This window comes from Tympanuchus pallidicinctus, unplaced genomic scaffold (genome assembly GCF_026119805.1).
Source record: "Tympanuchus pallidicinctus isolate F22 unplaced genomic scaffold, pur_lepc_1.0 scaffold13, whole genome shotgun sequence".
In the NCBI taxonomy this organism is placed as follows: domain Eukaryota; kingdom Metazoa; phylum Chordata; class Aves; order Galliformes; family Phasianidae; genus Tympanuchus; species Tympanuchus pallidicinctus.
This window is the reverse complement of record NW_026294648.1, coordinates 6,971,868-6,996,516: the sequence shown is the minus strand read 5'-3', so window position 1 is coordinate 6,996,516 and position 24,649 is coordinate 6,971,868. Positions and strand designations below refer to the sequence as shown.

The 24,649-nt window shown below is 46.0% G+C and overlaps 3 protein-coding genes across 4 annotated transcripts in view; 2 read left to right on the top strand and 1 right to left on the bottom strand.

The window, feature by feature from the left end:
- LOC128075817 (ubiquitin carboxyl-terminal hydrolase 12-like) overlaps positions 1-14,782 on the top strand; it is a 28,033-nt gene extending 13,251 nt beyond the window's left edge. Inside the window, exons 3-9 of one of the 2 annotated variants that reach the window (XM_052672898.1) lie at positions 1,721-1,794; positions 2,744-2,970; positions 4,001-4,077; positions 4,936-5,019; positions 5,670-5,867; positions 7,722-7,800; positions 12,465-14,782. In XM_052672898.1, the coding sequence (XP_052528858.1) occupies positions 1,721-1,794; positions 2,744-2,970; positions 4,001-4,077; positions 4,936-5,019; positions 5,670-5,867; positions 7,722-7,800; positions 12,465-12,566 (841 nt within the window). In that variant the 3' untranslated portion in view covers positions 12,567-14,782. Of the gene's footprint in view, positions 1-1,580; positions 1,795-2,743; positions 2,971-4,000; positions 4,078-4,935; positions 5,020-5,669; positions 5,868-7,721; positions 7,801-12,464 lie in introns of both variants that reach the window. The other variant, XM_052672897.1, reaches the window with a different exon arrangement.
- LOC128075819 (ras-like protein family member 11A-like) overlaps positions 1-20,451 on the bottom strand; it is a 48,002-nt gene extending 27,551 nt beyond the window's left edge. Inside the window, exon 1 of the mRNA XM_052672901.1 lies at positions 20,445-20,451. The gene's annotated coding sequence lies outside the window, so the exon portion shown is untranslated. The remainder of the gene's footprint in view (positions 1-20,444) is intronic.
- On the top strand, positions 20,180-22,296 carry LOC128075818 (G-protein coupled receptor 12-like). Its single transcript, XM_052672899.1, has 2 exons — positions 20,180-20,634; positions 20,982-22,296. The coding sequence occupies exon 2, from the start codon at positions 20,984-20,986 to the stop codon at positions 22,034-22,036; it is 1,053 nt and encodes a 350-aa protein (XP_052528859.1). The 5' UTR covers positions 20,180-20,634; positions 20,982-20,983; the 3' UTR covers positions 22,037-22,296.
- The last annotated feature ends 2,353 nt before the right edge of the window (positions 22,297-24,649 follow it).

The window sequence follows — 24,649 nt, the reverse complement described above, 5'->3', positions numbered from 1 at the left end:
TTTAATTTTGTTTTGGTTTAGTTCTTTTAGGTCACTCATTAAGGATTCTGTGATTCTAATTCATGTTAGAGTTGAACGGGAGGTTTAAAGGCCATCAGTCCCAACTCCCCTGCAGTGAGCAGGGACACCTACAGCTCCATCAGGTGCTCAGAGCTCAGTGCAGCCTGAGCCATGGGTGTCTCCAGGGATGGGGCACCAGCACCTCTCTGAGCAACCTGTGCCAGTGCCTCACCACCTTCACTGTTTGAACAACTTTTTCCTTATGTCCAGTCTAAATCTCCCCTCTTTTAGTTTGAAACCATTTCCCCTTGTCCTGTCACAACAGACCCTGCTAAAGAGTCTGTCCCCTTCTTTTCCTGTCGCTCCCCTTTAGATACTGAAAAGAGATACTGAATTAGGGTCTATCCTACCTAATTCACCTTTGTTCAGATTGTATTTTTGTTTTCCTTCTGTCATTGAGAATTTTAACTGCTGTTCTGTTGTTTGTGGATGGTATAAATTAATATTAATGTATGTATAATGATGGAACCTTGTGAGCAGGATGAATTAAAGCTGTTAGTTTTCTGTTTCATTCAGCAAACTTGTGATCATTTTGGTACATTGATTACACCAAATTCTGGTGAATAGTAGTGGTTGTATTTATTCCATAGTTGACTTTGTATGCTTGTTTTTTTTAATCCAAATACTTTCCCTTTGAGCTGCAGAATCTCCCTGCCAGAATATCTGGAGACTGGCAAACATAAAATATTTGCTTCACTTTTATGAAGAGACAGCATTGTAAAATATAGTTGCAAAGAAATAACTCAAAAAATGCTGCATCTCTTCTAGATGATGTGCTTCTGTCTCAGTGGTTGGAGCATTTCTCCTTGTTAAGCAATGTGGAACGCTGCCTCTGGAAGTCATTACTGCTGTCCTCCTTTCTCTAAAGTGACACAGCCTTACAGCCTTCAGATATGGCAGATGTAAACCAGCTGCTCTTTGGATTTGCCTGCATCGTACTTCTTGTAGTAGTTTATTGTGAACAGGAAATACTTAACATATACCTTAGCTAACTACCTCTGAACAGTAATCTGCGTGTTATAAACCTGTGTTTGTGGCACAGGCAAATTGAAAATAGGAATGCATTGAGCTCTAGTTACTGTTGTGCAGTTCAGATGCAGCAATGCCGTCTCATCCTTTCTCCATTTGCTTTGTCTCTCTGTTCTACTGTATCACTGGTGCCTCTTCACATCAGTGAGAGGAATCTCCCCTATCCAGGACTGACAACATGTTGTCTCTGCAAGTGTTAATTTTGCAATGAGCCCACGATTGCCTTTTTTTCAGTGCCTTCCTTATATTAAAAAAATTTGTGCCTAGTATCACTGTGACTGTTTTCTTCATTTTATTGCAGCTTCCAGTTGTAATGGAAGGGTGAGTCTCCCAGACGGTGTCTCTTAGTATTACCCCAATAAATGACCCCTGACAGACAACTTTTCCATTTTCAGTATGTGACATTCCTGTTGAGCAACCGTTCTCTTTTATTACCTTTTAACAGACCTAATATGAAAATGTTTGTTTTCCTTTTGTTCTGTTTTAACCAGTTCGGCAATACCTGCTACTGCAACTCAGTCTTGCAGGCACTTTATTTTTGTCGTCCATTTCGGGAAAAAGTTCTGGCATACAAAGTGCAGCCTCGAAAGAAGGAAAGCCTCCTGACATGCCTCTCTGATCTCTTCAACAGTATTGCTACCCAAAAGAAGAAGGTGGGAGTCATCCCACCCAAGAAATTTATTTCCCGATTGAGGAAAGAAAACGGTAAATGAATGCATGAAGCCTTTATGTAGATTGAAGCATTGAATTGCTAAGTGTATAAAAATGTAAATACAGTTTCTTTTTTAAATGAGTCCAAACTGTCAGGTCCTAGCAGATTTCTGGAGCGCTCTTGAACTCCAGTTTGTGGTATGAATTTCATCATCTCTGTAACACAGGAAGAGAGATTATATCAGAATTAGCTCTGTCATAAAAGGATTAACCTACACGTCTTTGTTTCTGTACTTGCATAGACCAAGTGAAGAGGGTGTAGACGAGTCTCAGTACTCCACTTGTGTACCTGATGGTGTCGTGGTGCGTAGGTGCCTGCCACAAGTGGTTGCTACAGTTTGTAGAACAGCTAAACACACCTCACAGGGTTGGGCAGTCAGTCTGTGGGAGCTCTCAGCCTGCTGCCTTACTTTTGTGGTGGGATAAATTTGTTACAAGGAGAACTATTGATTATTTCCCAGTTCCAATTTGTGAGGGAAAATTCTGTATGTTGATTTATCATCTCTGAGCTTGAAAGGATAAAATTGTAAAGTATTTTTGCCCTTTAATGCTGGACTTAATGAACCAATGGCCCAAGGCAGCCCATCAGTATTTCTTTATTTTCTTCCCCATAGGAAAGCAAAAACAACATGACAAATAAATGTGGCTTTTATCTGTTCTAAGAAACACCCAAACTAAGTTTCTTTCCTGTTATTTTTCAGCTTATTTACCAGTTTCTTGCAACCTGGGGAATAGGTGTGGGTAACCTAACCTCCATTGCTAGGATAACAAAGTTCTCTAAAGTTCCTTAAAAACTTTTGGAAGTGTAACCTAAAGTAATTAGTGGGATCCTATAGTAAGGTAGAGAAGGACAGAGGGTACACACTGGTCTCTAAAAGCATAGAGTTTGATATTATGAATTATCTGTATTGTTTTTCATTCTCCATGTTCTCTTCCTTTTCAGAATTGTTTGATAATTACATGCAGCAGGATGCACATGAATTCCTAAACTACCTACTTAACACTATTGCTGACTTGCTACAAGAAGAGAAAAAGCAGGAGAAGCAGAATGGCAAACTCCAGAATGGCAGCATTGAAAGTGAAGAAGGAGACAAGACTGATCTGACGTGGGTCCATGAAATCTTCCAAGGAACACTAACCAATGAAACCAGATGTCTTAACTGTGAGGCTGTACGTTTAAAACAAAACAAAATCTCCTACATTTTTCACAAGTTCTGGATCATTTTCCCTAATACTAAGCACGCTTTTTCATTTATTAGGATAGATGAAATTGCACTCTCTCTATTAAAATATGGAACATAGCCTATTTTATGCTGTATCACCTCTATGTTCAAACCAAAACTCGTTAAGGTATGTTTCTCAGAAAAAGCGTAGTGTTTTTTATTCTTCCTCCCTGTTTTCATCAAGGCAGTCTGTACCTGGCTGATATGAACTGCTTTTTTGTCTTCACGTTATTTCTTGTGTCAGTGATTGATAGTTTATGTTGTGTTTTTACATGAGAATTGCTCACTATTCATTTAACTCTGGGATTAACTGAGTGTAATGGTTATGCTTCATGGTGCTGGTCCATAGCCATTCTGTTTGAGAGTAAAAGAAGTGCTAGGAAGTCTGGAATTAGAAGAACCTCACCACCTTTGGAGCAGGAGTTTGTGCTTAGCAATGAGCTGTATCTGATTTAATATTTCAAAACAATGAGAACTCAAATGGGGAGAGGAAAAAAAAAAAAAAAAAGAGAAGCAATTAAATTTGAAATGCCTTCTCTTGGCATTTTAAATCTAAAATTATGTCTAGACAGTGAATAGAAGTTCTGAATGGCATAAATATGATTTTCTCAAGTATCTTGAAGTGAAATGTGCCTGTGCCACAGATGGAAGGACAGTTTTCCTAACCACTAACGCTTCTTGGGATTTAATTGAAAATCCAGCTGACAGTTCCTGCATTTCTTATAAGTATTTACTGTTATACTCTGAAATGCTGAAGAAAGCTTTATCTCAGTACAAAGGGTGGAGTGTATGGTTAAAGCTTCCCCAGCTCTTCACTTTTAATTCGCTTCAAGAGAGAGCCTGACTATGTGTGTATGTATGTATTTTCTCAAATCAGAATGGTCTGTTTGCATTGAGGACACGGCATCGTTACAGAAATGGTTATAAGAAGTCTGCAAGATCCTGAACTGTTATTAAATGTTTCTCTTTTTTTCAAGGTTAGTAGCAAAGATGAGGACTTTCTGGATCTATCGGTTGATGTGGAACAAAATACATCAATTACACACTGTCTGAGGTAAATGAATGGAAAAAAGTAACCTGCTTTTGGTCAGAGGGGAAAGTGTGGTGTTATTGTTCTGATGTGCAACAGCTGAAGGCTTTCAGCTTGTGGTATTGCATCTTTATCATTGGAAGTGGCTAGTGGTAGTAAAGGAGTGTACTCATGTCTTAGTGGTATGTAAGATTGGGTTTCACTTTCTTTTACAGGGATTTTAATTTGTTAATTAATATAGTCAGAGTTTACAAAACTGAATGTGGTATGTTTGGATTCATAGAATGTTTTCATTTAATATTATTAGAATATTTTAGTTGCCTGGTCCTATTTTTTGTGATCAGGTGTACTTTTTACTTTTTGCTGATAGCAGTTTCCTGCATGGAGTTGGCTGCCAAATCCATGGCTTATCAGCTGCTAGGATACAGCAAGTTGTGTATAGCAGCTGGCTTTTTAATAGCCAAAAAGGGGTTTATAATTACTGGGAGCCAAAAGATAACCCACTTTTGCTAGTCAGTAGCTAACGACCATAGGCTTGGGCATTTGATGTCTGCCACCAAATAGAATGCGGAGAGGCTGTTTCTGGAATCAGAACACAATTGCCTTATTGCTGTTTATAACCTGTCTCGTTTGAGTCCTACCTGGAAAGTTAATACATGAGACCATCCTTTCAGATCTTATCAGCTGAGCATTGGTACTACAACCAAATTCTGGGACAGATACACCTGAGATGTGTTTGGGAGATACAACTGATGTGAATAAGTAGAATTTTGTCCTTTGATTTGTGCTTGGTTTTTCCGTATTATTAGTAGTAAGTTTTAAATGGTTGTTCTGACTGGATGTCCCTGCCTATCTGATTTTTTCTTTCACTTTTGTTTTCAGAGGGTTTAGTAATACTGAAACTCTGTGCAGTGAATATAAGTACTATTGTGAGCAGTGCCGCAGTAAACAGGAAGCACAGAAGAGGTAAGGTTAAAATATTCAGGCTCAAGTAAATGCTCTTTTAAAATGGGCAGCTGTTAGAAAATCTGCCCTGTGAAACTGATAAAAAGAAAGTGTAAGACTGTTTAACTGTGTTTGGTAGGGAAAGGAAAAAGGATGAGTGGAGAGATCTGGTAACTTTGTGGCAACCTTATCAGAGAGAAATGGAGAGATTAATTCTGCGTTCCCCCCAGAAGAGCTTGTATCTGGTATTTCCAGACATTTGTGTTTTCCCCAGTTAGTATTAATCAGCTCAAAGCCACTGAAAGCTATCCAGTCTGCCTCCGCCATGAATACTGTGTGCAAAAATCTTTTCACACTTCATGCTTGGTAGCAGCCAGAGCACCCAGATGGATTTATTCCATCCATTTCTTCTCACTGATATGCTGAAAAAAATGATATTTTCGACACTGACAGTTGTCCTGCATTCAGATGTCAGTTGTGTAGTTAATCTTTTGGAGGAAATGTTGCCTGTTCTCACCAGAATATATATTGAGAAAAGGAGCGTTTTTAAATCTTCGTCAACATTCTAGATGTATTGTAAGAGATCTTTTTGTTACTGAAACTTGTTTAGAATAAAGCTTTATTTTAGATGATCTGCTAATACCTTTGTTTAACTTATCTCTGTGGTTCAGAATGAGAGTGAAAAAGTTGCCCATGATTCTAGCTCTGCACTTAAAAAGGTTCAAATACATGGACCAGCTGCATCGATACACCAAACTCTCCTACCGTGTCGTCTTTCCCTTGGAGCTCCGGCTTTTCAACACGTCAGGAGATGCTACAAATCCTGACAGAATGTATGACCTTGTGGCTGTAGTTGTTCACTGTGGCAGGTATGTCATTTTGGTGCCTTCTGAACTTCAGATGTATTGTCTTGACATTTAAAACGAGTCTGTCATCCATACGCCATTTTGTAATGGTATTGAAGCAGGTGAAGCAGTTGTCTGAAAGTATGTAGTTATTTACTAAGGATGATTTATAGGTCATCTTTTACTTTTTTTTTTTTTCTTCACTGGTCTAAATTTTACTTTCAGAACATGTGCTCTAAACCTTGCTTAGTTTTCAGCTCTCAGATATGCTGGCAATTCAGACAAACCACTTCTGCGAGCTTTAGGAAAGTAAAAGAAACAACAAGAATCCACCAGAATCCACCAGCTTTCCAGGGAAGCTAAAGTGAAATAACAAGTACTGGACAACACTTATTAACATAGCAGTAATTTACAGATCCCGTGTTGCTATTTGCAGGGCTGGAAGGTTTGTGTTTTTTAGAAGCTGGTGCCACCATGTGGAATCAACAGTGTACTGCTGATTTATTTTTTTCTTTCTGATTTACTCCGTTAAATTTTTATAGTTGTGGTGTTTTCCTCCTTTTAACAACAGAACTTAAAAAATAATCACTTTTAGGAAAAAACAGAGTCGTAGAATTGAATAAATAAATGATTAACTTCTGAAAATGTGAGTTCTAAGTAAGTTACTACAGCACACAAATGTTTAAAACATCTGTGAGGAGTAAAACAGTACAGATTTAGTACAGTGAAACTATAATTCTAGGGGATTTATCTTGTGCTAGAATTGTGCTTTTTAAAAAATATTTTAAGATCTCTTCCTGTTTCTCATATTCTGTAGATTTTTAATTTCTGTGTCTATAATTACCAGTACTAATTAATAGTCATTTATTTATATTGCTAGAACATATTTAGATGGATGAAGTGAATTTGTTTTTTTATCAAACCTGTTGTTTTATGTTGGACTTTTAAGGTGTTCCATAACTCTTCTGGTTTTAATTCTCAAGGAGTTTACTGAAGGCTTAGGACACAATACATTTTTGAAATATTGGAATTTTCACCACTTGTTTTAAATATTTGGCCTTTTGATTTGATTTTCATGTAATCACTCTAAACAAAAGTTTATTTCTGTGACAGGTATTGTGTTGAAGGTAAACCAGCAATTTTCTTTTGGCTGAAGCCAAAACTGCTTTATGTAGATCCTTAGCAAAAAAGTAAAATTGGAAGAAAAAAAATAAGTATTTTTGTCTGCTGTGTCCTTGAATTGTTCTTTCAGAGTTTGAGTTTAGATTGATGGCAGATTCTTACCCCAGTCTGACAGGCTTTTAGGACAGTTCATTTGCTCTGTAGATGCTTCTCCCTTTGATTTAGGTCATTTTGTTGTCCCTTTCCTTCAAGGTAAGCATTCAGGATATAGGAAATAGAATTGGATTGGGTGGGAAGCTGCCCTGGAAAGCTCTGAGTAGCAGTTGCAGGAAGCCCATCTGCAATCAGCCAGCTGCTAAGCCACACTAGGAAACTAAAAACATCTGTGTAAATTAAGCATTTCAGGCAAAGGCTTATAAGCACTTTTTGAGTGGTCAGAATACCCAGTGGTGGTGAATGTGACAAAACAGTGATCAAAAAAACTACCTTTTGGTTTTCTTTAAACATATCAATGGCTATCTGCAATATTTACAAAATTGTGTATTACAAATAAACTTTATTTGACAGGTGGCAAAGATGGAAATTTTAATTCAAGTAACTTGGGAAGATGTAGGGATTAGTGTTATGGGTACGAGTAGACAACACTGAAAGTTGGAAGATCCACCTCTGCCAGTAATAGCTGGGGTCATGTGGGCAAACAGCAAACCTGCCTCCATAGGCAGAGTGTTTGATCCTTCTCTTTTCTTTCTGTGGCAGTGGTCCAAATCGCGGCCATTATATCACCATTGTGAAGAGCCATGGCTTTTGGTTGCTGTTTGATGATGACATTGTAGAGGTAGGTATGCTTTTACATACTGAAAACAAGTGTAGACAGCATCATTCTTCAGCTCTGTGAAGGGCCTGTTTTTGTGTCTGGGATTAGCTTTTGTACCTGTGAAATGATTTCTGCAAAACCAGTGCATGGAGTAATTCTGGACACTTCAGAAGTAAACTTCAGTGGTCTTGACCTTAGTGCTCGTATTTTGGGTTCTTACTCACTGCTAATTTGTTTTCCCATAGTTGCATTTGATTACTTACTATCACCTTTCTTTTCTGTAGACATTTTCCCCCAACAAACCTAGGTGTAGAAAGCATTAAGAAAATAGTTTTGGGGAGGCTGAAGTAAGGCCTGAGATGTTTGCACTGCTGGTGATAATGCTTAAAGTCTGATCAAGCAAGTTTTTCCTTATTTTTTTTATTAATATACCTGTTGAATATTCACGTCTGTATGTTTCACCTGATATTAATTAAATATTGAATGGCAGAAGTACTGCCATAGAACTGCTTTGTGTAAAGACAGAAGTGTATTGTTTGCTTCTAAGATCTCATGCTCAGGGTTGAGGTGTGACGTTGTTTAGTCTTGGAACAGGTACAGCAAGATCCTTGTTTGGGCTGAAGTGATGATGGTGTACTTGTACTTTCTTTCTGTAGGTAGCTTCGAGCATCAGGGATGACTTACTTCCTGGTGATTTGTAAAGCTTTTATGACTATGAATAATTATCTCTCTTCTATTAGTGTATTCTGTGGGTCATTGTATTCTGTCGTGGCAGAAGTATGTACCTGTCAGCTCGTTTTGAAAATAGTGTTAACTTTATTATTTTTAAATGCAAATATTCACTGTCTTTTTCATCCAGGAGATAAACTTGACATTTTAAAAGCAATGTAGAATAACTACCTAGTTATTTTATATTTGTTTTCTATTAGTCACATCTATGTTGTATTTTAGCTATTAGGTCAGATCAGAATTTCTGTTACCCACAAACATCATTGGCACTTCCACAGACGTGCCAAACAGAGCTTTTAAGTGTATGCTGTCTGTTACTGGATAATAAGCTTGAGGAGCTGTCGCAAGCTAGAAGGTAGTTCTTTCTCCTGGAAAGATGTTTTTTTTGTGTGTGTTTTGCATGGTTGATTTTTCATAATCTTGATTAGGATTAGGAACGTGGCCCTGTAGCCCTCCATGTGTCCCAGCTGCAGAGCTGGGAGTTTGATTCCTGTTCCTGCTGGAAGGCTGACCCTGGCTGCAGTTTAAGGTGCTGCTTGTTTTCTGTGATGCTGAGCATTTGCTTTTTGTTCCCATGGAGGGCGTGAAACATTGCATGTGAGTTTTACATGCAGGCTGTTGGAGGTCATTGAAGCTTTTCTGTTGAGCAGTGCTGCTCCTTGACCTGCTTTGCAGAGTGTAGCACAGGCATTCCTACTGGGTTTGTCTCCCTTCATTATCCATCGTGCCTGCTCCTACCTCCTACAAGTACAGTAAAGGTGAAGCTTACCTTTCAGTTCCCTGTGTTTATGAAGCACCTCTTTCCTTTTGTAGAAACTTTCTACAGAGGACACCTAAATTTCTGGACATTTAGCAACCAAGAAGAATGAAGTGATGCAGACTGATGCTACAGGCTTCTGGAAGAAATAGCTGCAGTTTTGCTCATCTGTTCTTGCTCTCCCCAATTAGTCATCAGCTCTTGAGGATTAGTTCCTTACTAGGACTGTAGGCTATTCACTGAAAAAGCAAAGTAAAGCTGGAACTACTTTTGTCAGTTCCATCTGCTGCCTAAAGAGATTGAAATATGTGCTCCAAGCTTGACCAAGTGCTGTTTTCAAGCTGCTTGTGATCGTCCTTACAGTGACACCATAGAAATGCATTATGCTGTATGACATTAAGAGGTGGTCTTCAGAAATGGAGTGGTGAAATGCCCCTAACATTCGAATCCTGGAGGGGTTTCTGTTTTCAGAGCTCCCACAGAAGCCTCCTACTCTTCAGAGACTCTCGAAACATGAAAGCAGACTTTTTTTAAGCTTTGGAGACTTAACATTTTTAGTGAGCACTGGCTGCATAACAAGGGGGTATTCATCAGCAGGCGCCGGAAGATGAAGTCAAGGTTCTTTGTACCTGTGTACAAATATTGCAACTGAAAGAGAAGGCAGGAGAGAGCCTTTTCCCCTTTAATCTGATTTAGATGATTTATTGCATTTCTGATAAGTGAAAGGAATTAATAGCTCCGAAGGATCAATTGGAAGTAGTTTATTCTTATTACCCACCAAATGTCATGAGCGGTGAAGTCACGTTTATTTATCTGTTTGGGTTTAGTTGGAAGGACAATTCAATTCAGTTGGAGGCAGATGAGAATCACAGATACTGCAGCATATGTGGAAGGAATGGCATGAAATTCAAGAGGCAGGTCAGCCCAAATGAAATCCTGCTCCAAGCAAAATGAATTGAGGAGCCTAAGTAAATGATCTCTGACAAGTTTGGTACGTTGTCATTGGGCGACTAAGTGATACATCACAGTGATGATATTTATTGGAAACAGTGGGAAAAGGGTCCATTCACGAGTTCTCCAAAATCAGAAAAGGGCAAGAATGATTGTACATCTCCTAAATATTTGTTCACAGACTTGCATGATTCAGTTGAATGCTGTGAATGATATGCAAGACAGATTTGGTCTGAGGAACTGAAAGAAGTGTCTGGAAATGAGCAAAGGCTATTGAAGCTGTGCTAATGGAGAAAAAGATGTCTTAAAGCCAGGTGAGGCTACAGAGCCCTTAAGGTAGTTGAGAAATCATCAACCAGTTGCTGTAAAACTCAACTGGGTAAAACCTTGCGGTCCCCAATGCACATGGCTAACTAAGGATGCGAAGAAGAAAGTCTATATGATCCTCTTTAATTTCCACTGCTTTCTGTGAATAGTGGAATTACAAAAAGAAGTCGATTTTGTCTTGATAGACTAAAAATACCTGTGGGATGAATTAGTCTGTGTAAATTAATGGAGTTGCATTTAGAAGGAGTAGTAGTAGAAATAGATTTGATTGCATGACAAGCTAGTTGAAAATAGAGCATGTTTGAGTTGTCAGCTAAATATATCACAAGGACTGAAAAAATGTTCTTTTGCTTTTTAAAAAAATTAAAATGTATCTAGCAGTTTGCAGTAGGTATTATGCTAATAAACTGTGTGAAAATGCAAAAGTCCTGTGCTGGATTTCAGCTGCTCTGAAGTCCTCAAAGAGGAGATAAAACATTTTTTTTTCTTTTTCTTTTTTTTTTTCCCCCAGTGAATATTTTTGTTCAACAAAACTATGCAAGGGAGAACTGTCTGCGCTCAGTCTTGCAGTTGATACATGCTCTGGAAACTTGCTATGTTTTTCTCATGCGCAGTGCTTCAGAAAGGCTGGGAAAAGGATGACCTAAGCTTGTGGGTTTTTGGCAGCGCCATGTAAAGAAACCAACGCTTTTGTGTTTGCTGGTGGTGCAGAAGCCTGTTCAGTGAGCAGCATGGCAGCACGCTGCCAAATAGATTGTGGAGCTGAGGAGGCTCCTGGATGCAGTCATGGCGTGGTCCTCTTAGGTAAACTAAGTGCAGGTTGGTCTCTGCTGCTCCCTTTCGTGATCAAAGCAGACTTGTTCAACCCAGAGACACTCGTACTCTGTCTGCTTCCTTGCTTCCCCAGTTTTAGTCCTCAAGGAATAAAGCTGGTTTCCTTGTTTGCTGGTTGATTTTCTTTTGGTTTGTTTCTTCAAACATTTAGACTGTTCTCACCTTGCTTTCCACATGTTCAGGAAGTCCAAAAGCACTGAAACACAGTGGAGTGCTGAGCAACCCATATTGCTGGGGGTGTTTTATTTCAGTGCTTCAGTGTGCACTTGTTCTCCACTGCCTGCAGACCAAGTTTGGTAATATGAAGCCAGTCGTTCTCAGGAGCTGATTCAAGACAGTAGAAATTGCATCTTTGAAAGCCCTTTAAAGTGTATCACAACTTTATTTAAATGCAGGCCATTGAATTCTATGAACATAGCAAGTCAGTTATTTCTCCTGAGGCACAAGTCTTGCGATAGCATTGCAGCAGGCTTTGTAGCAGCAAACCCCAAGGAAGGAAAGCTCTCCTAAGACCAGAAAGCAGACGTGATCCACAGGTTTCATGGTACAGTCAGCCAGCAGCACTTGCAGGACTTCTGTTGCCTGTAAGAGAGTCACAAGAATTTAAAAATCTGCAATTGCTTTAGCAGTGTTAAGTCTGCTCAAGAAGGGCCTTATGTACTCTCAGCTGCACAACGACTTTCTTTGCTGATCAGGGAATTGTTTTTTTTTTTCATTTACATTACAAGTCTGTGGTGAGGAAGGGTAACTCCATCCTAAATGAAAAGGCAAATAAAAATGTTGTGTAACCTTTAAGTATATGGTTTTGTTGTTCCCTTTTTTATAGTCCAGCTTAAGAGTGTACCACTTCAGGGGTTTCTTGTCTCATGTTGATTTCCTTCTTTTCAGTCATTGATAAGTTGGTAAGCTGAGAAAAAGTTGTGTTGTATTCATTTTGTTGTATCCAATAATACAGAAATTCATTGTATTCATACACTGTGGCTTTCCAGCATCACCCCAAAGAACTGGAAAATGATGCTTTGTTTGTGAAGAGATACTTAAAGTGGCGTTTTGACTGAGACTAACTTTACCTCTCATTAATTTCCAGAAAATCGATGCTCAAGCAATTGAGGAGTTCTACGGGCTGACGTCAGACATCTCCAAGAACTCAGAATCTGGATATATCCTCTTCTACCAGTCAAGAGACTAAAACAAAAGATGTGTGTAGAAATAAAAGGGATCAAGACATGTCAAAATGGAACACGTTTGTGACAGCAGAAGCAGTTCCTCGTTGTTGCTGAAGGACCAGGACAGATCCAGCAGGGTGAACAGAGGTTTCTCTCTGCTGTTTCTCGGAGGATTAGTGCTGACTGCCATAACAAGAGCTTTTGCTCCAGTTTTCTTTCTGGGCTTTTTTTTATGTGCTATCTTCCAAAATCTGTGTTACCTCTACTTGAAACCTGGCTGCTTATTTGTTTGTGGACTGAAGAAGAGTTTTAAAAGTAGCACTGTAGAATTTTTACCATTTAACATTGGCCCGAGGCTACACCTTGGTTTCTATCATCGTCATTTTTCTGTATTTTAGCAGAATGATTTCAATATTCAGTGTCAGCTGAAGGCATATTTTAGGATATGCACAGCAGCTGGTTGCTGGATATTTTTGGTGACTCAGACTTGAGAAGCAGAACAAAGCTAAGACATATTGGAAATGTCAAGTTTGTAATTTAAAAAAAAAAAAAAAGAGCAAACAGACAAACTGACTGCAGCAGTGTAAATTCCCATCATGCATTATCTTGGTTTTAGGTAACACTAACACCACTGCTTCTTTTTTTATTTTATTTTTACTGTTCTGTTTCTTCTTTGAAGGCACGGGACATTATCCACATTCAGCCCAATGTTCGTTTTTGTTTCTAAGCAGATCTTTTGACTCAGATCCACATTGCTGCACGTTTAGGGGAGCAGCAAATCAGTTACATTCTGAAGAATGTCTGGCGACCAGTTGCTGTAGAAAGCATTTCTTGGAATTACTGCATAAACCAAAAGTGCCCTCTTTTTGAAACAGGGATCTGTTCAACATTTCATTCAATGCGTAGTAAACTGATGCAACTAGCATTTTGAATCTATGCTAATACTCTGAAATAGTGCTAATTGGGAAGGGTTAACCAAGGGAAACATTATTTACTAAACTAATCCAGTTGTTCTTAGTCTTCAAGACAATGAACGTGTAAGAAGGAGAACAAACCAACCAACCCAGACATTACCTTGCTGAGTGCTCCTCATCTGTTGGTAAGGTTTGTACCAAGCTGGGAATCATAACCCACTCCCACTCCCCCCCCAAAAAAAGCTTCTGATTGTCTTACCTCTATAGGCCTTGCTTAACAGGGGAAATTGTTAGTCTTCTGAAGACTGAAATTAAGTAATTATTCATGACATGTGTATATATATTATAATCTCAAGGATAACAAGAAAGAAAAGACTTATGGGAGTTTGTAAGAAATATCTGAAAATGAGAAGTAGTTTTATTTTTCAAAAGTCCTGTTACTGTGCCAAAGCTTCTTGCAGCTGGCTCCGAACTACAGGTGGAAATGGGTGTTTCTTCATCTTGGTAGATAACACAGGAGCTGTTGTCCGTGTGGCCGTTCCCTGCACCGCCGCTCATCGTGTGTTCCACTGCTGCTGTTCCTGAGGATGTGTAACTTATGCAACTGTGTGGTTTGTACAGGATCTGAGATATGTACCAAAATCTTGTCCTCAGGAAAACAGCATCTCACAAACACCGCCGTGTGTCGGGTGCATGTTTGTGTTCCCTTACCGTGACCAGAATCATACCATTAATTGTTAATTTCCCTTCCGAATGCAAACTGCTCGTAACCGTTGTATTCCAGCTGAGTACAGGTTCCATTCTCATGGCACATCTCCTTCTTCAGAGGATAAGTGTGGACATCTTTTAAATTATTTTTTACTCTACGGAGTACGTATTGAGTAACAATGAACCTCCTTATCATCTTGTCCTGTTGTGTGAAAGTTGTTCCTGGCTAAGAGTGCTCTCCCCTTCTTCTCACACGAGCTGTGAGTCCTCTCCTGGTGGCACTACCAGAAGCCTGTCATCAGTAAGTCTTGCAAAAAAACAGTAAAAAAACAAAAACAGCACTGAGTTTAAAGTAATCTAAACAGTAATTACAAAAATCAGTGTAGTACACTAGACATGTATTTTGTATATCTGGTGGTACATTTTTACAAATACTTGATCGAGAGATAATATTGAAAGATATATACTATAGATTAAAACCTGTTAAAAGTGCACTTTTGCTACAGATTTATAAGGAAACTAAAAGGAATTAAATTGGAAGAGAACAATGTGATGTTACTTCTGTATAATAAATGACCCCACCTGTCTCCAATAAAGGTCATGTATGATCAAACACACATGACACAGATGCTTTTCCTTGAATTGCAACCCAAGGCAGAAACAAAAGTAATTGCTTAGTCACTCTCTCCTTAGCTTCTCTCTCTGCTGGCAGGCTGGCTTATCCTGGCCGCTGTGTTTTCATGCATGAAACCTCTGTGGAAGCAGTTTCAAGTAAGAGAAAGGAATAATTCAGCATTTTAGGTTACAACTGCTGTGCTGGTAAACCAAAGAGAGGTTACCCAGAGCTGCCTCCCAACAGCCATCCTGCTGCTATTTCCTACTGTGTTTTTCATCACCTGTAGTAACTCTGCCGTTGCCTTTCCCTCTGATTTCTCTTTTCCTTCTCCGTCCTCCATCCCTTGCTATTGGACTCCATAAGACTTTGTTCCAGATCAGTCAGATAGTATTTGCAGCAGAGACATTTTCAAAGCAAAAATAGTACTGCATGCTCAGAGCTGCTCCGGTTCATCGCAGGACAGGTCTTTCTGTGTCATTCACTTCTACGTGGGGAAAACTTGATTAAAGGTTGCTGCTTTGAGTGGGAATTTGTGGCACTGAGAGTTCAGTAGAGGCAGGTAAGATTTGAAAGTGACACTGCTCAGCAAAAGCACATTTCAGGATTCTGTCTGGTCCTTGTCCTGCTGGGTCACACATTAGAAATAAATAAACAGGGCTATTTTTTTTTTTACTCTTATGAATGTGAGCTTGATTTCCAGTGACTTTAGAAAGCTTTGCCCAGAACTGGTTTTATTTGAGGATAGCCAGCCAAAACCCGAGAGTGATGTGAGTTTAGTTCTGAGCAGTAAAGGCAGGATTGATACTGGAGCGCTGGTTCTTGCCCATCACTGATGAATAGTTGGGTTTGTCCTCTGGCTGCAGGCCTCCCCCAGAACATCGCGTTGGAGTGCAGGCAGAACCATCCCATGCCTGTTGCCACCACTGATAAGCAGCAGCAGAACAAATTGTGCCTGGCTTTGCTGTTCTGCTTCCAGGTCAGCGTATCCAGCTGTGTGCTTGGGGAGAGGTTCTGCCCTAAAGACTTCAGGAGCAGAGACTGTCTGTGAATTGGTGCTTGTGCTTGGCATGTTCCAGTTACCAGCAGGAGCTTTTGAAGTCACCATGCCAGCTCTGTTTAGGATATGTTTAAAACAAATCGTATTTGATTGGTACAAGAAAGAAAATAGACTAACAAAAGCCCCGAGACAAATAAAACCTTCCCATTGTAGTCCTCAGCATTCATCAAAAGGAAACAATCCCCTGAAACGTAATTAATTTGCAATATGTAGATTCCTGCTAGCATTTGCTGTTGTTGCACTCATTAACCTTCCTGCATCCCTCCCCCCCGGTGCCATCAGGCCTCGCTGCAGCCAGCCTACATTGCCTGTCCTGAAAGCAGAGGCCGAATCATAGAATCGTTTGGGTTGAAAGGGACCTTTAAAGGCCGTCACTCTGACTCCTCTGCAGCCAACAGGGATGTGTACAACTCGATCAGATGGCTCAGAGTCCAGCCCAAAAGGAGGTCAGATGCCTACAAGTGATAAATCAGAGTACAAAACATTAACAGTGAAGCAGTGTTGGAGGGAATAGCACTTAAATCCTCTATTTTTCTTCTGAAGAAGAACGCGCTTCACAGAAGGAGACAATTCTGTCCTTTCTGCCATCTGGCTGTTGGCTTTAACCAAGTTGTCTTTGTGTGTTTGGAGGGGATGTGCTTGAGGTCTGTCACACATGGAACTGCTCTTGTGTCAAAGCAGATGCAAACAGCCCCAGTCTCAGGTGAGCATTGCACTGCCAGCAGCTGTGTGAGTTGGGTTTGTAGCAGCAGTAGGTTTATCTTCTAGCACCAACCATTCAGCTCCTGCACAAACAGGCAGCAGCCTGCAAGCAGTGCCTGCTTGCCCTGGCACACAAGTGCAATTCTTTCTGCATCACAGGAAGCCATCTGTGCACCCCAGTGAGGTGAGGAGCAGCACTGACTCCTGGGTGCCTCATGCTGTGCTGGTGGTTGGTGTCACCTCAGTGCTGGTGCAGGGACAGACTGCACTGTAGGTCCCACTTGGCTGATGTCTCCTTTTGTCTGTACCAAGATTAGTCAAAGCCTTAAAATATCAGATCCCAACAGGTATTACTCCAGATACATTGGCCCAAATTAATTGAGGGCAGAGTCTGTTGATGCCACACTACTGAGAAGTGTCCTCTCCACGTGAATCCAGCTGTAGGCAGCAGGGGCATGGATTGCACCGAGATTTGTGTATGAGCTCAGTCCCTGCTGGTGTTTCTTAGGGATTCCCAAGGCTTCAGGGCCTGCAGGGGAAGGAGGAGCTCCTGGACTTCAGCCTGCAGCCAGCGCAGACCTCATGGTGCTCCTGAGCACCAGAGCGTGGCCAGAATGAGAGCAAGGTCACGGCTGGAGACATTGCTGCTCTCTCACACAAAGGCAAGTAGCAAGCAGTCTTCAGTAGGAGCTGAGTAACTTTATCAGTAATTAAGTGTCCTAATTACTACACTATTAGTGCATTTGTTTCCTTCAGCATAAAGCAGCTTGCATGTACTGCAACAAGGCGAGGAGCCAGCAGCTCTGGAAAGCAGAGAGCAGGGGCTGCGTTGTGCTGAGCATCCTGCAGCCTGGGAACATGGGATGGGATGGGATGGGATGGGATGGGATGGGATGGGATGGGATGGGATGGGATGCACAGGAAAGCCACCTCTGGAAGTTCTGCACCAGGGAACAGCTGTGTCAGAACAGCTCAGCACAGAGCTGTGCTCTTGGAATTAAAATCCCAAGGTGAAATGTGCCATTGCTCAAATGCTGCTCTGCTACCCTGCTCCTCCAGGCCCCATTGCTTACAGCTTCGCATCAGAGAACCCTCAGCTCCTCCTCACCACCTCCTCAGCAAAGCTATGGGGGTGGCAGGGAGGTGTTATTCTTGGCAACACTCCCCACTCCCCTTCTCTTTTTGATGTTGAACTGCTCATTTCAGATTTTGAGTCACAATATTTCTCCAAGCAAAAAGAGTACAAGTTTGGAAAAAATCCAGCTTAGTCCTTCAAACTTCTTTGTGGTCTCTCCAGCTCACAGCAGAAGAAGCTCCAACCCCTGCTGGCACTGGGGCACAGGGTGACACGGATTCACAGGGTCCCACCCTGACCATGGAGTGTGTGTGGAGCAGGAGGGAGTGAAGGGCTTGCGAGAAGCGAGCAGCGGGAGCAGAGCAGAAACCCCATCCCTACACTGTGGGTGTGTGGGGTTCATAGAGCTGTTAAGGTTGGAAATGACCTCTTAGGTCATTAAGTCCAACTGCCGAGCCCTGCCCATGTGCCCACCAGCCATGTCTCTCAGTGCCACATATCCACATTTCTTGGACACCTCCGGGGATGGACGGCCTGTCATGGATGGAATGAAAGGGAATATAAATGTAATTTAGACTCTTTGAGTTGTTTTGATTCCATACACAGCAGGAAGCAGAGCTCCACATCACTCTCAGCTTGGGGAATTCCCATTTGCCCCCGACTGGATGTGGCCAGGTGCTGGACCTGGGCAGTGCCTTGCTGGGTGCTGTCTCTCTGCAGCCCAAACCGTGCTCCGAGCAGCTGAACAGGGGACAGGAGAATTCCTGCAAGAGCTGTGAACTGCACTACCTTTTTTTTTTTTTTCCCGACTAAAAATACTTCCAACAAAGCATCAAAGCTCCTTGAAATAGTCCATCTCCAGCAGCAGGATCCAACTTTGGGCTCCCGGCAGCCACGTGTTCGCCTTAAAGGGCAGCAGTTAGAGTGAGGCGGCTCTGGGAGCCAGAGGGAGGAGGGGTGGGCCTGAAGGACCCCGCTGTGCTCAAAGGAACGCTGCCCCAGGGGAGGTCCAGCAGTGCCCAGTGCCCCCAGCGCCTGCTCTGAGCATCCTCATAGGCAGCGCTGTGGGTGCCTGAGCTCCTCCTGCTCTCTGAGGCTGCACAGAGCATCCTGAAAGCTTTCTTTTCTCTTCGTATTCGCTCCCCCCTCCCCTTTCCCCAAGCGCGTTTAATCATTCACAGGTTAGTCATATTCCTAAGAAAAGAAAACGCAGTGTGACGGTGAGCGACAGCTCCTGGAGAACTGCTGCTAATTATAGCCTGGCCCCAAAAGAATACCACAGGGTTTGGGGGGGTCCACATTTGGTTGGGATCCCCGCATCCTGCATTGGTGAGCAGAGCCCTTCTGCTCATAGGAGACCCCTTAAAAACTCAGAAATCATCCCACTGCTGTGCTGTGTGCGCTTGTTGGGTTGGTGCTAATCATCTGTTACCACTATTAATTTCCTTAATGGTTTACCTCTCTCCCTGCACAGCCCCAGAGCTCCCTATCACTTGGTGCACCGTGCTAAAGTTGCAGCAGTTGCTGATGGGATGGCACAAAACAAGAGGAGGAGGAAAATCGTGCAAAAGCCTTTTTTTCCTAGGAAAACAGTTTTGCCCCTTGTTCATGGCTGTCCCTGTGCAGGTACCACAGGCAGAGCGCTCTGGGGGCTGCAGGTGGCCACCAAGCACCATCCCAAAGGCAGAGGGGTTTTCCCATCTCCTGGGACTGACAGCACTATAGGGTGAGGAGCCTTCTGCAGCACTGCCAATGAGAACTCACCTGCTGCGGGGGACAGCAAACGCCCGTGGGACACAAAGGCGGCATGGCTGGGATCCCAGCGGTGCCGCCAGATGGATTGTGCCCTCCTATGGCTGGGGCGGCTGCATCCTCCCTTGGGAGCACAGCTGGCGTCCCCAGATAGGACCATGTACATGAGCACAGGATGTGTCCCCACATAGGACCATGTATGCGATGCATCCCCATGGAGGGCCACAAGGGCTGCGTCCCCAGGTAGGAGTGTACATGTGATGCGCTCCTAAGCAGGACCACGTGTGGGATGCGACACCGTGCATGCGGGGTGTCCCCGGATAGGACCGCACACAGGCTATGCCCCCAAGTAGAACCACGCACGTGATGTGCCCCCAGGGAAGCTTCGGGCTGGCTCGGGACCCGAAGGACACCGCGTGGCTGGTGCCTGCCCAGAGACCCACCTGCACGGGGTGATCTCTGCAGGTGAGAGCGCAGGAGGAGCTGACAGAGGGACCAGGAGGCCGCGTCCGAGCGCTGTGGGGTTTGGGGTGAGATTCCTGCCCGCTGCGGGGCTGCTCGACGCCCCCCACCCGGCCCTCCCCACTGCCAGACCCGCACCGCGTGCTCCCCGCGGAGTCCCCCAGCCCCGGCCTCGCCCCACACCCCGCCGATCCGGTCCGGTCTGCAGCTGAGTTTGCGGGCCGGGGGCTTTACGAAACCGGCATGGAGTGCTTGGCTGGGGGGCAGAGGCCTCCGAGACTCCCCCGCATGCGGGAGAGCGGAGTCCGCGTTCGGAGGATCAGCATCCCTTTGTGAATGACGGAGCCGGAACAACCGCGGTGCCTTTGGGATTTCTGTCCCTGCGGGGGGGCACGGACCGCACCGCGCCGGCTCAGCCCCCACCCCCAAAAGCTCCGGCGGCACAAAAGGCGGCGGCGGCGGCCCCGACCTTGTGCCGGGGGAGGGGGTCGGGGGGGGGCGGATGCGGAGCCCCCGCGCCGCGTGCTCTGCGGAGCGGCCCGGCCTCGTTGTTATTCCGAGCACAGCGGCTCTGATTCACAGCGCTGGATCATGAATATAAGTGAAGACTTTGACGTCAGAGTTGAGATTTATCAGCAGATCCAATGGGGCAGGAATATTAAGTGCCGGTGGATGCCAGCGAGCCGCCACCGCCGCTATTGGCGACGTTCGCCGAGGAATGAGGCGTAGCACCGCGGGCTGCGGGCACCGGGAGGGGAAAACCTGAAAACGGGGGCGAGCGGCCGCTCCCCGGGCACGGAGAGAGGTACGGGCAGGGGGCGCGGGCAGGGGGGAGGGGGGAGCAGCGGGCATCGCCCTGCGGCAGTGCGGGGAGGAGAGGGAAAAGTTGGGGCGGCCGTACCCGGCGTTGCCACGCCGCATCCCCGCGGGGGCGACCGAAAATAACGACCCGAGGGCTGCGGGGAGCGGGGGGGGGCAGGGGCGGTTCTGTGCTCGGAACGGGCGGCAGAAGGTGGCCGTGCAGCGGGGGGGCTGCGGGGCGGCGGCGGGTGCGGGGCCGAGGGGCTGCGGCGAAGGGGGAGGGGGAAGGGTTCGGCTTTGCGCCCCGTCCCGCACCGCTGGCTCAGCGCTCCCCTCTCGCTCTCTCCCCAGCGATGCTGCACGGCCCCGCCGCCATGGGAGAGCCCTGGCAGCCGCAGTCCCAGCAGCAGCGGCTCCCGGCTCTCGGCAACGCCTCGGCCCCCAGCGCCCGGCCCTCGGCGGCGGCGGAGGAGGGGGGGGGCCCCGCGGGCACGGCGGCCCCGGGAGGCGGGGGCCCGGCGGCGGCGGTCAGCCCTTGGGACATCGCTCTGTGCGCCACGGGGACGGCGGTGGCCGGCGAGAACGCGCTGGTGCTGGCGGTGCTGTTCTATACGCCCAGCCTGCGGGCGCCCAGCTTCGTGCTGATCGGCAGCCTGGCGCTGGCCGACCTGCTGGCCGGACTGGGGCTGGTGGGCAACTTCGCCGTGCGCTACCTGCTGCGGCCGCCCAGCGAGGCGGCGGAGCTGGGGGCGGCGGGGCTGCTGCTGGCCGCCTTCTCGGCTTCGGTGTGCAGCCTGCTGGCCATCACGGTGGACCGCTACCTGTCGCTGTACAACGCGCTGACGTACCACAGCGAGCGCACGCTGGGCTTCACGTGCGGCGCGGTGCTGCTGATGTGGCTGCTGTGCCTGGGCGTGGGGCTGCTGCCTCCGCTGGGCTGGCATTGCCTGCGGGACCAGAGCGCCTGCAGCGTGCTGCGGCCCGTCACCAAGGACAACGCGGCCGTGCTGGCCGTCACCTTCCTGCTGCTCTTCGCCCTCATGATGCAGCTCTACCTGCAGATCTGCAAGATCGCCTTCCGGCACGCGCAGCAGATCGCCGTGCAGCACCAGTTCATCGCCACGGCGCAGGCCACCTCCACCCGCAAAGGGCTCTCCACGCTGTCCCTCATCCTCGGCACCTTCGCTCTCTGCTGGATCCCCTTCGCCATCTACTCGCTGGTGGCCGACTCCAGCTACCCCGCCGTGTACACCTACTCCCTGGCGCTGCCCGCCGCCTGCAACTCCCTCATCAACCCCATCATCTACGCCTTCCGCAACCCCGACATCCAGAAGTCGCTTTGGTTGGCGTGCTGCGGTTGCGGCCCCGCGCTCTCCTCCCGCCCGCGGACATCCAGCGACGTGTGAGAGCCTCCTCCCCTCTCCTCTTCCTCGTCCACCTCCCCGCGCTCCTCTCCCCTCCGCCGTCCGCGTTTCCCACCTGGAGGATCCCCCGCCCCGGGAGAGCCAATGGGCAAAGGGGAAAATAGGGAAAAAAATAGAAAAAATAAGGGAGTGGGGGGATTTGGGGGGAGGAGAAAGAGAGAGAAAGGAATGCCGATGGTTTCCTTAGAAATGTTATTTTCGTACACATTTTATTTTTTATTTAAAAACACAAAACGGCAAAAAAAAAAAAAAAAAAAAAAAAAGGGGGAGGGGGGGGGGAGGGGAGTGGGAGAAGGAAAGGAAGGGAGGTCGGGCACTGCGATTGTCCCATCCTGATGTAAGGGAGGCTGACCCCGAGTACGGGGTCTCGGGGCGGGGGCCCACGGTCAGGTGATGCTCTGCTATGCAATAACGGGGGCGACTCCGGAGAAGCACAGGGAGCCGGGGGAGTGGGGCAGATTGGGCGGGGTGGGACAAAAGACCTTTAGGGAACGGCCGTTCGTTTCATAGGGGTGCTGACTGGGGAATCGTCCACTCCTTCCCCCGCCCCCGCCCCAAAAAAAGGTGGGCTGCAGGGAGGGGCTGCCCTTTCCCCGTACACGGGGAGTATCGCATCCCGAAGGGATCCGGGCTGTCTGAGACCCCGCAGGGCGGCCCGCACCGCCTCCGCACAGCTCCGGCCGCTCCCGACGGCGCTGCGGTGCCCGCACGCAATGCCGCATCGCGCGGCGGCGGCGCGGAGCCGTGACCGGGCGTCCCTCGGCAGCTTCGGGCCGGGGGGGGCACGGCGCACCGCTCCGCCGCCGCCACGGATCCGCGTCGCTCCGCTGAGTGCGGAGCCCCGGGGCTGTGCGTGGGGCTCCGCTCTCAGGGCCGCGTGCGCGAAAGCTGCGGGGGTGCGGGGTGGGGAAAGCCGCGGACGCTTGAGCTCGTTTGCTGCCTTTTGAAAGTGGCCGATCTCCGTTCTTCGTTTCCTTTTTTCAAAACCTCTGGCAACGGGCAGTCGGCACAACGTTGAATCAGCGTACACAGAGAAGTGAATATATATATTTATATAGAGATATATCGAAGTCATCTATACGTGTGGACACCTTTCCCTGCTCATTGTCCCCTCCCCCAGTTGCTGTGACGGCAGCCGGGTCCCTGCAGTGTCACACCTCCCGGCACAGTCAGGTTCGGCCATTTTTGAAGCATCGTGAACACTTTTGGGATGTTTTTATACAGCCGGACCCAGAGGGCAGTGTTGGTGTCTCTGGGCGACCCATCGCTTGTTTTGTACTTCGAATGAAATGTAGCCCTGACTTACTGGCTCTGGGTACACCTCGGTGTGACAGAAATGGCATTTTCTTGGATTTCCTGCACGCATCAGTGGTGACAGGGGATGGTGAGCACAAAGCTGCAAGCAACGCAGCAGGGGACTGGCCACTGCTTTCAGCGTGCTGGCACTGAACACAGAGCCAAAGCCCCTCCAGTAGTGCCACAAATCCCCAGAAATGCTGATGGTCATAGAAGCCACTGGTGTAATTCTTGTGCTTTTCAGAGGAGTTGCCACGGGCTTTGCAGAGCACAAAGGCTTCGGCTGGCAGAGGTCAGTGTGTGTCCTCCAGACCCCCGTCCCTGCCTCATGCTGCCGTTGCACCTCTGCAAATATTTGCAGAGAGCTTCTGCTGGAGGATGCATGGCCAGGGCCTCACTTAGACTCGCACTGTTTCTGGGCTTTGTGGGACCTAGCTGGGATTGACAGCAGCAGAAGCAAGCAGAACATAGGTCTTTTCCAATGGAAGATTGGTGAGAAGTAGCCAGCAGGTTGGGTCTTTTTGACCAGGTTCTTTCAGTGGCCAGCAGAAGGTTTCGGTCCAATTTGTTCATTGTGAACTTTGCGTAATAAGAAATCATTCCTGTTCTCAGTAGGTGAAGAAGTACCTCTTTCTTGTAGAAACATCAGATGTGGGGGGGCTGGAGGGGCGTTGATCTTGATAATCATTTGTATTGACGTGTATTGACCAGCATCAGGTGTTCACGTAATTGTTAACAACTAATCACACTACTTAAAATTAAGAGGAATAACTGTTTGATGCACATGGGATTTCCTTGCAACTCCTCTCTTTCGTGCTCGGCTCTTTTTTGGGGTGAGGTGGTCATGCTCACAGCTCCATCTCTACCACTCGTACCATTTCTGTTAAAAGTGCCGTTGGTTTTTGCAGCATCACCCAACAACTGCCCTTCTCCTGTTCCTGCCACCCCCAGAATGGAGTTTTCCCACCCCGTTGGGAACTTTTGCAATGCTGAGCATTGCAGAGATAAAGCAGGTTCCAGTAGAGATGACCCACACCAGAACTCTTCTGCCCTCGCCTTTGAGGGATGCAAACAAGTAGACTCCAGCTCTGAGCCCACCAATGGATTTGCCCATTGGCCAACCTATCAGTGTAGGGTACAATGACTGCGATACAGAAAATGGTCCTGAGATGAACAGAAAAATGTTGTCTTGAAACTGCATAGGACAGGATGCTGCGAAGGCTGAGGATGATGGTAGTTGCCTTTATAAGTTCTGCTTGATGTCAAGCATAACTGTCCAAACCAAGGTTGCTCCTTCCC